The sequence below is a fragment of the Malus domestica genome, chromosome 15 (assembly GCF_042453785.1).
Source record: "Malus domestica chromosome 15, GDT2T_hap1".
In the NCBI taxonomy this organism is placed as follows: domain Eukaryota; kingdom Viridiplantae; phylum Streptophyta; class Magnoliopsida; order Rosales; family Rosaceae; genus Malus; species Malus domestica.
Window position 1 is genome coordinate 23,117,087 of NC_091675.1, and position 10,671 is coordinate 23,127,757.

A 10,671-nucleotide genomic window follows, 5' to 3' on the forward strand; every position below is an offset into this window, starting at 1 on the left:
AACGGGCATAAAGGCAAAGGGGCGCACTGCCTAACATAGAGACCAAATTTCGTCGCAAGCCCCTTCTTGAGGGCCCTCCACATAAAGTTTCGAATTTTGGGTGGGACCTCCAAGCTCCATATACATTTCTAGACCCTAGAGTCAACAACATTAAAAGTTAATGGGCAATGAGACTAAGATCTAACATTACGATCATGCAGTCACATGTAGCCGGACTTGACCGAGTACTTACCTCTCTGGTCAGCAGCCCACACAAACCTGTCACACCTCGTAGGGTCTCCAATAGGTGTATCCAGAATGGTAGCATGCTCATTCGGAAAGAGCAGCCCATTAATAAGGATCAAATGCCATGAAGAGTAATCCTGATCAATAAGTGATAATATAGAAAGTGTGTCTACCGAAGTCCCAAACAAAGGAGTTGGATGCCCCGTTGATAAGGTAGGAATCCATCTATCCACCCACACCTTGGTTTATGCCTCGCCCATAATTTGCCAATGAGAACCTTGGAGCAACAATTCTCAGTCTACTAGGATGCTCGACCAGACCCACGAAGCCCTTCATCCTCTTTTAGCCTCCCCAAACGACCCATTAGGAAAGTATCGGCCCTTAATTACCCGAGCCCAGAGAGAATCAGGCACATGGATTAGACGCCAACACTTCTTTTCAAGAAAGGCCAAGTTAAATTCTTTCAAATTTCGAAAGCCCAAACCTCCATCACTCTTAGCCTTACCCATAGTCTCACAACTTACCCAATGAATATGTCGCTCTCCCTCATTTTAACCCCAGCAAAACCTAGCAATGGCGGCATCAATATCATTGCATATAGAGTCTGGAAAAAGGAAAACATTCATAGGGTAGGCAGGGACGACATGGGCCACCGATTTAATAAGAACCTCTATGCCTGCTTGAGATAGAAACCAGTGCTTCCACCCTTGAACCTTGGCTAGGACACGGTCGTTAACATAAGCCAAGGCCGCCCTTTTAGATCTCCCCCAGATAGTTGGAACACTAAGATAGTTTCCAGGATTCTCCACTGAAGGCATCCTGAAAGAAAGAACTAGCTCTTCCTGCATGTTCCCCGGCATATTGTTGCTGAAGAAGACCGTTGATTTTTGCAAGTTTAGTTCTTGCCTCCATGCATGTCGGTAAGAGTCCAAAATGCTAACAATATTCAAGCAATTAGTAGATGAGGCCTTAAGGAAGATAAGGGTATCGTCAGCAAAGATGAGGTGAGAAAGCACAGGCTCGTGCGGGCTTAACTTAATTCCTTCCAGATAGCCTGACTCACAAGTACAATGAATTAGCTGAGATAGCACCTCACTAAGTAAGAGAAAAAGGTATGGCGAAATTGGGTCCCCCTGTCTTAATCCACGAGTTAGGGTGAAATTTTTTCTTGGTTAACCATTAATAAGGACCAAAAAATCCACAGTGGTCACACAAGCTATAACTAGCTTAATCCAATTAGAGCCGAACCACATCTTAATCATGACAGCCTCAAGAAAGTCCCATTCAACCTGGTCATAGGCCTTATTCATATTGATCTTCATTGCCAGCTCAAACTTGCCTTTAGCCTTCCTCAATTTCACATGTGCAATGAGAATATTATCCTGTATTTGTCTCCCTGCCATAAATGCATTTTGGCTAGGGGAAATAATGGATGGCAGCAAAGGCTTTAGACGATTGGCCAGTCCCTTAGAAATAACTTTATATGAATAGTTGCAGAGACTAATCGGCTAGAACTACCTAACATTTTTCGGATTATGTATCTTCGGGATAAGCACAATATGTGTCGAATTTATGGTCTTCAGGCTGGTTTTCCCATTCACAAAATCACTCACCAATCCATTAACTTCTTCAACAATAATGTCCCAGAAGGATTGGAAGAAAACTCCCTGAAACCCGTTAGGGCCTAGGGCCTTTAGCCCCCGTAAATTAAAAACTGCATCCTTGATTTCCTCCAACGAGAACAGCCTAGAGAGAGAAGCATTCATCTCTTTCGTGACAACCATGTCAATGCAATCTAAAATAGAGCCCCAATCATGCTACCCAACAGACTTAAATAGATTAGAAAAGTGCAAATCCACTGTCCGAAAGATTCCAACGTCATCCTCAATCTAGGTACCACTCCCGTTTTGGAGCTTCTCCACGCTGTTCAATCGCCTCCTCTGTAAGGTAGTTTGGTGAAAGAATCTTGAATTTGAATCACCCGCTTGTCTAAACGAATTAAGCTCAACATTTTATTCATTGCAATCAAATGCGCGTGTTAATTATTAGTTAATTAATAACTATTTTAATGAGTACAGTTATATATTGTTCTTTCGAACTTGTTAATACTGTGATTAAGTTCCATTTGAGAGTACTAGTGGCAAGTTTTGGAGAATGAAAAGTCCTCAGTATGCTATTTGTTGAAGGAGAATTAGACCTAAACTATAAACCAAATGTTACTCAATTATTTGTTGTCAGGTCAAGATGAGATTGGTAAGGTCATGCTTACACTTTCTCTTTTTGGTGAAAATCGCTTACATGATGAACGCTTTCAAGTTTCAACCCCTCACTTCTCATTTAGATATTGAAATATATTTGTATACATAGTCTACGGTACTTGTTAAAAATAGTATTGTACACTTCAATCGAACGGTGTTTTTATATGTTTTTATAGCATTGTTATTACTATAATAACATTATGTGTTATCAGCTACAAATTAACTAGTATGAGCTATGATTTTAACGTCATGTTGTAATATCATTAGAAGTGATGATAGAGACTCAAAAGTCAAAGTAGTAATTTACTGCTATATAGTGTAAGACACTCATGGTTTAACCGTGAACATTGGTAGTACTGTAATAAACAAACCATTCTATAACATCATGATTATTATGTAACTCTTATAAAAATGTAAAAGTTATAGAAAGATAACCTTTATTTGGGACAGGAACGAAGCAGTTGCAGAGTATTATACCAACACAAGCTGTTGCAGAGGAAGTAATGTATATTATTACTATTAGATATTTTTCTCTTCCTTTTCTCTCTGCTTAGTTGAACATTCGTAAAGCTCTATTTATAGAGCATCACCATGGAAACAAACAAAAACACTATTAAGCATATGATATGTCTACTGTATGCATGTGGGCATACATTATTATACTATTTACAACACTCCCCCTTGGATGCCCACATATCAACATCAGTTGCCTCATTAAAACCTTGCTTGGAAAAACCCTGTGGGAAAAAAAAACCATAGCAAAGGAAAAAGAGTACAACTTTATCCAGATGGTATTGAGCATGCTTATGTTGCCTCGTTAAAACCTTGATAGGAAAAACCCAGTGGGAAAAATCCTAAGCGAAGGAAAAAGAGTACAACATGCATGTATCATGGATGCTCCCCCTGAATTGGATCTCCCCCTGATTCTGCATTCTTTAAATTTGTAAGCCGACGTAATCCGATTCCCTGCACCAGTTTCTGAAATATGCACTTTGGTAGAGACTTGGTGAACAAGTCTACTAAATTTTCATTGGAACAGATTTGTCTGACTTCAATAACTTTAGCCTTCTGAAGCTCATGTGCGCTGAAAAATCTTGGAGATATGTGTTTAGTCTTATCACCTTTGATAAATCCTTCCTTCATCTGGGCGACACAGGCTGCATTATCTTCGTGGATGACAGTAAGAGTGTCTGTCTTTGAAGGTAGACCACATGAATTCCGGATGTGATGGATCATTGATCTTAACCAAGAACATTCACGACTTGCTTCATGTAGAGCAATTATTTCCGAATGATTGGAAGATGTTGCAACTAGCGTTTGCTTCGTTGATCGCCATGAAATTGCAGTATCTCCATTAGTGAACACATATCCATTTTGTGAGCGGGCCTTATGCGGATCAGAGAGAAAACCAGCATCGGCGTATCCAACAAGGATTTGTTCATTTGTGGGCTTGTCTTAGTAGAAGAGACCCATATCTGTTGTCCCACGAAGGTATCGTAGAACATCTTTGACTCCCTTCCAATGACGAATTGTTGGAGCAGAACTGTACCTGGCTAACAAGTTAACTGAAAAAGCTATATATGGTCTAGTACATTGTGCTAAATACAATAAAGCACCTATTACGCTCAAATATGGTACTTCTGGACCAAGGACCAGTTCATCATCTTCTTTTGGACGGAATGGATCTTTCTTAACGTCTAAAGAACAAACGACCATTGGGGTGCTAAGTGGATAAGCCTTGTCCATGCCAAATCGCTTCAGTATTTTTTCAATGTAAGCTGATTGATGGACCAAAATTCCACTAACACAATGCTCGATCTGCAGGCCTAGACAATATTTGGTTTTCCCAAGGTCTTTCATTTCAAATTCACTTTTCAGATATTCAGCAGTTTTATGGAGCTCTTCAGGAGTCCCAACTAAGTCCATATCATCAACATATACTGCCACTATAGCAAATCCAGAGTTGGATTTCTTAATGAACACACAAGGGAAGATGACATTGTTGATATATCCTTCTCTAATCAAATACTCACTAAGACGATTATACCACATTCGTCCAGATTGTTTCAGCCCATATAGTGATCGCCTTAATTTGATTGAGAACATACCTTGTGGTTTGTTTGTTGCTTCAGGCAACTTAAGTCCTTCTGGGACTTTCATATATATGTCAGTATCTAAATCTCCATATAGATACGCGGTGATGACATCCATAAGTTGCATGTCAAGTTTTTCTGAAATCACCAAACTTATTAAGTAACGGAACGTAATTGTGTCCATTACAGGAGAGTATGTCTCCTCATAATCAATTCCAGGTCTTTGTGAAAAGCCTTGTGCAACGAGTCGTGCTTTGTATCTAGCAATCTCGTTTTTCTCATTGCGTTTCCTTGTAAATACCCATTTGTAACCTACGGGGTTTACATTAGGTGGGGTTTGGACTACTGGTCCAAAAACATTTCGCCTTTCCAAGGATTTTAATTCTGCCTGGATTGCATCTTTCCACTTAGGCCAATCTTGTCTCTGTTTGCATTCATCAACAGAGCGGGGCTCAATATCATCACTTAATATGATTTCAATGGCTACTGCGAATGCAAACATATCGTCAATGATTATTTCATTCTGATCCCACAATTCATTAGTACATGCATAATTTATAGAGATTTCTTTGCTTTCATGTACTTCTGTCTCTTCAGGACCATTTTCTTCTTCTGGAAGTCCAGAGGCATGAATTGTGGATTTGTCATTGACTCTCTCTTCCTGAATGATTTCATTTGGATTCAGTTGTGCCCTCGTCTTTCTCTTCCGAGGGGCTGAATCTTTTGAACCTGGTGGTCTACCACGCTTCAGGCGTGCACCAAATGAATCATTCGCTGCCACTTTATTTTGTCCAACAGGGACATCAATTCTGGCAGGTGCATTTGCAGCTGGTATATGCGATTTTGTCACTTTCATAGCGTCATTAAATGCATCTGGCATTTGATTGGCAATGCTTTGAAGATGAACGATCCTTTTCACTTCATTTTCACATTGAAGGGTTCGAGGATCAAAATGAGACAAGGTGGGAACAACTCATGTCAGCTCTTTCCGTTCTTCTGGAACGGTCTTTTCTCCCCCTAACGATGGGAAGACTGTCTCATCAAAATGACAATCAGCAAAACGAGCTGTAAACATATCACCTGTCAAGGGTTCCAAATATCTAATAATAGATGGTGAATCAAAACCCACATAAATTCCCAGTCTACGCTGAGGTCCCATTTTAGTGCGTTGCGGGGGTGCAATAGGCACATAAACAGCACAACCAAAAACTCGTAAATGTGAAATGTTTGGCTGATGTCCAAACACGAGTTGTATTAAGGAGTATTGGTGGTTGGCTATAGGTCTCAATCGAACCAATGATGCAGCATGTAGAATGGCATGTCCCCATGCAGAAACTGGCAATTTGATTTTCATAAGCAGAGTGCGGGCTATTAACTGAAGCCGCTTGATCAATGCTTCTGCTAAACCATTTTGAGTATGGACATGAGGAACAGGGTGTTCAACATCAATGCCCAATGTCATGCAGTAATCATCAAAGGTTTGAGACGTAAATTCACCAGCGTTATCAAGTCGGATTGATTTAATGGGATAATCTGGGAATTGTGCTCGTAACTTAGTTATCTGAGCAAGAAGTCTCGCAAAAGCTACATTCCGAGTAGACAAGAGACAAACATGTGACCATCTAGTGGATGCATCAACCAAAACCATAAAATATCGAAATGGTCCACAAGATGGTTGAATAGGTCCACAGATATCCCCTTGAATTCTTTGTAGAAATGATGGGGATTCAGCATCAACCTTTAGTTGTGATGGTCTAATTACCAACTTCCCTTGAGAACAAGCCTTGCAAGGGTTATCATTTGAGATAGCAATGTCTCTGCTCAATAATGGATGTCCATTAGAGTTGGTAATGATCCTACGCATCATGGTGGATCCTGGATGACCGAGACGGTCATGCCAAAGCATGTAAACCTTTGAATCAGTGAACTTCTGGTTCATGATAGTATGTGATTCAACTGTCCTTATGTATGTATAATATAATCCACTCGAAAAACCACGCAACTTCTCCAATATACGCTTCTGGGTATGATTGGAGGTAATGCATAGATACTCCACATTTTTTGCACTTTTCGTTTCAATGTGGTATCCATTTAGACGTATGTCTTTGAAACTCAACAAATTTCGAGTAGATCGAGTAGCATACAATGCATTTTGTATGGATAATATTGTTCCATTTGGTAACATAATCTGGGCTTTCCCTGAGCCTTCAATCACATCTGAAGGTCCTGATATTGTTGTTACCCCTATTTTTGTAAGCATTAAGCTTGAGAAATACTTTCGATCACGAAGTATTGTATGTGTGGTTGCACTGTCTGCAAGACAAATATCTCCGCCATTTCTTATGTTCTGAGAATAACCACAGTTTTTATCCATGCTTTCTGAGTAAATGGAATCACAGTTAACAAACAATTTATAACAGGAAATTTACATGCCATTTTTATTGAATCTGAAAAACTAGTTTTAGACAACAAGTTCAGCATAATAAAAGTACATCAAACATAAACGATTTAGTCGGACCGATATACTTCATTCCCCCTTTCCGTAATGAAGTCTGAAACATCTAGGTGAGTTGTGTCAAATTGCCCTGATAAATCAAACACTGGATCAGGTATATCCATTGGTTTAGCCTGGTCGAGAAAATTGGTCTCGACACCCTTCTTCTTGAGGGAGGCTTGATACAACTCCACCAGATGTTTTGGGGTACGACAAGTTCGCACCCAATGTCCATTGCCACCACACCTATGGCAGGCTCCTTCAGAGTTCCTAGGAGCATTGGTCATGTTAGCTTTGCCTTTGTGACGATTCACATTTTTGAAGCTCGGGCCAGAATTATGCCTCTGAACCTGGTTGTGAAACTGACCACCATGGTTCTTGCCTTTCTTATTCTATCGACCTCGTTTGTGGCCACGTCCTTGTTTATGATAATTACCACCAGAGGATGTGGCGTTCACTTCAAGGGAAGTATCATTTACTTCTGGGAATGGTGCAGATCCAGTAGGTCGGGAATTATGGTTTTTCATCAGGAGCTCATTGTTCTGTTCAGCTACCAGGAGCACAGATATCAGCTGGTTGTATTCAGTGTAGCCTCGCGCTCTATACTGCTGCTGCAGGAGCACGTTATTGGCATGAAATGTGCTGTAAGTCTTTTCCAGCAATATTTCATCAGTAATGGTATCCCCACAGAGCTTCATCTGAGAGGTAATCCTGAACAACGCATAATTGTACTCCGCCACTGATTTGAAATCCTGAATTCTCAGGTGAGACCACTCATAGCGAGCTTTTGGAAGAATCACCGTTGTCTGGTGATTATATCTGCTTCGCAAGGCCTCCCAGAGAGCTAACGGATCTTCAACCGTTAAGTACTCACTCTTTAGTGCCTCATCAAGATGGCGGCGAATAAAGATCATAGCCTTCGCCCGATTTTGAGAAGATAAGCTGCTTTCTTCCCTGATGGTATCTCCAAGATTCCCTGCTTCCAGATGGATCTTGGTATCAAGTACCCAAGTAAGGTAATTCTTCCCGGTAATGTCCAGGGCAGCATATTCAAGCTTAGCCAAGTTCGTCATTTTCTTTTCTGAAAGAAAATGAGATGTGTAAGAACTTGCAGTAATATGTATTCCTAGAGGAATGTGATGTTAGAACTTCTGGTTCTTACAAATTTTTCATTTTGATCTTCAGGCCAAAATGATAAGCACTCGAAACTTCTGGCTCGAGATTTTCAGGGTGAATGAGAAGGGCGATTGTACCGCACCATTCTCATTGAAAGAATGTAACATGGAATGGGCGATTAGTCCGCACCACTCAAGTAGCAAGAAAATTGAAATACGCAGAGCAGGGTGGGCGATTATACTGCACCACCTAAAATTGCAATGAAATTAAACAACAGGTAAATTTAAATTTGGAGAACAAGGAGGGCGATTATACCGCACCACCTAAAATTGCAATGAAATTAAATAACAGGTAAATTTAAATTTGAAGAGCAAGGAGGGCGATTATACCGTTCCACCTGAAATTTGCAGTAAAATTAAATAACAGGTAAATTTAAATTTGGAGAACAAGGAGGGCGATTATACCGCTCCACCTGAAATTTGCAGTAAAATTAAATAACAGGTAAATTTAAATTTGGAGAACAAGGAGGGCGATTATACCGCACCACCTAAAATTGCAATGAAATTAAATAACAAGTAAATTTAAATTTGAAGAGCAAGGAGGGCGATTATACCGCTCCACCTGAAATTTGCAGTAAAAGTAGATCTGCAGTCCAAGATAGGCGATGATACCGCACCATCTTGGATCGCAGTAAGATGAAATTTGCAGTTCAAGATGGGCGATTGTACCGCACCATCTTGGATTGCAGTAAAATCAATATAAATACTATGTTAGTAATCAATATTCAAACCAAACAAGTAATCAAAGATGTATGTAACCGCTAGTTGGAGAACTACGAGCAGGCATGGAGCAAATAGTTCGTCACGAGGATATACCGCGCAGTTGAGGCAGATGAAGAAGATGAACAGGAAAAACCTTAGAGGAAACATTTTTTTTTTTTTCGTTCGGCGGAGAGAAATGAGAGAATGATTTCCTTTATTGTTTAGTGAATGTAAATGAGACATGGTTATACTTAGAGACTCGTGCTGATAACGTGTTATAAAAATGTAAAAGTTATAGAGAGATAACCTTCATTCGGGACAGGAACGAAGCAGTTGCAGAGTATTATACCAACACAAGCTGTTGCAGAGGAAGTAATGTATATTATTACTATTAGATATTTTTCTCTTCCTTTTCTCTCTGCTTAGTTGAACATTCGTAAAGCTCTATTTATAGAGCATCACCATGGAAACAAACAAAAACACTATTAAGCATATGATATGTCTACTGTATGCATGTGGGCATACATTATTATACTATTTACAACAGTAACGTTAAATAATAAATTTTTATGATTACTGTGTAATTTTATTAAAACAAAGAGTATTGGTACCCTCTTTTATGTATAGGGTATTGTAGAATCGCGTTTATAGATAAATTACAGGAATGTGATAGCAAGTAGCCTCCTTTCTCTCCCTCTGCAACCAGAAATCCTAACTCTGCAAAAGTCTTAGCAACTGGTCCCTTACTTTGGCTTGGGTGGCGGCAGCCTCTCCTCCCTTCTTCTAGGGCCTCCCCTCCTCCTAACCTCTCACCTTCGTCTCCACTCCCCAGTTTCCATCCTCCCTTCCCCCAACCGCTCCTCCGCGACCCTCCCTTTGTTTTTCCCTTTTCTCTCCTGTCCTTGGTGCTGCTAAACACCTCTGCATCCCCCACCATTTTGTGGGCAACGAATTTTCATGGCTTTAATGCAGCCACCGTTCAAAACTCGAGAACTATTACCTCACAGGGCCTATTTCCTTGATTTGGGCAAGATCTGCGGGTTTGGGTTGATGTATTAATTGGTCGTTGGTGGGTGTGATTCTCGCTTACGAACGATATGGTTTCGATGTGGCCTCACTTATGAGTAATGATTTTGATGTGGTATCGTTTGTCGATGATAATTTGATATGACCTTGCTTGGTTTTGCTGTAATATGCATGTCAAGTTTGTACAATAATCAAGTTTTGGCCTTTGCCTATTGTGCGGCTAATTCAATGCGACATATGCGTTTTTATCGATTTCTGAATTGAAGTAATATGTGCTGCACTGCTAAAACTAATTATCAAGAGCATGTAAATATATTTTGGCTCACATTAAAATTCAATTTGATAGTTTTGATTACACCATATATGTAATAAGATTTTGGGATTGCCGTATATATGAGTAATTGGGTTTGGAATGGTTGATTCATGTTGATATAATCATCTTTGATATTGGAATTATTGTATAGCAATGGCACCAACTTTGAATAACATACATTGACAACTCTTTTCCATCGGATTGGTTTCATAAATTTGACATTTTGAATTAATATTTCGTGTAGCCCGTGAATAATCATTTTTCAACTAATAATAACGATGGCATATAATTATAAGGACTTATGGGGTTAAGGTTTCAACCAACTACATAAAATAATTAAGATGAATTAGGTTTGATTCTCGCCAAAATCGAATTTGAACCACAT

The 10,671-nt window shown here is 39.7% G+C and overlaps 1 protein-coding gene across 1 annotated transcript; it reads right to left on the reverse strand.

Moving 5' to 3' along the window:
* Positions 1 to 7,363: 7,363 nt before the first annotated feature.
* On the reverse strand, positions 7,364 to 8,713 carry LOC103415131 (uncharacterized). Its single transcript, XM_029105590.2, has 2 exons — positions 8,233 to 8,713; positions 7,364 to 8,151 (listed from the first exon to the last, which is right to left on the reverse strand). Exon 2 carries the CDS (start codon positions 8,141 to 8,143, stop codon positions 7,463 to 7,465), a length of 681 nt encoding a protein of 226 aa, XP_028961423.2. The 5' UTR covers positions 8,144 to 8,151; positions 8,233 to 8,713; the 3' UTR covers positions 7,364 to 7,462.
* Between the last annotated feature and the right edge of the window lie 1,958 nt (positions 8,714 to 10,671).

Bases quoted from the DNA above. Each gene is read 5' to 3' on its own strand.
- LOC103415131 (XM_029105590.2), bottom strand. From the start codon at position 8,143: ATGACGAACTTGGCTAAGCTTGAATATGCTGCCCTGGACATTACCGGG.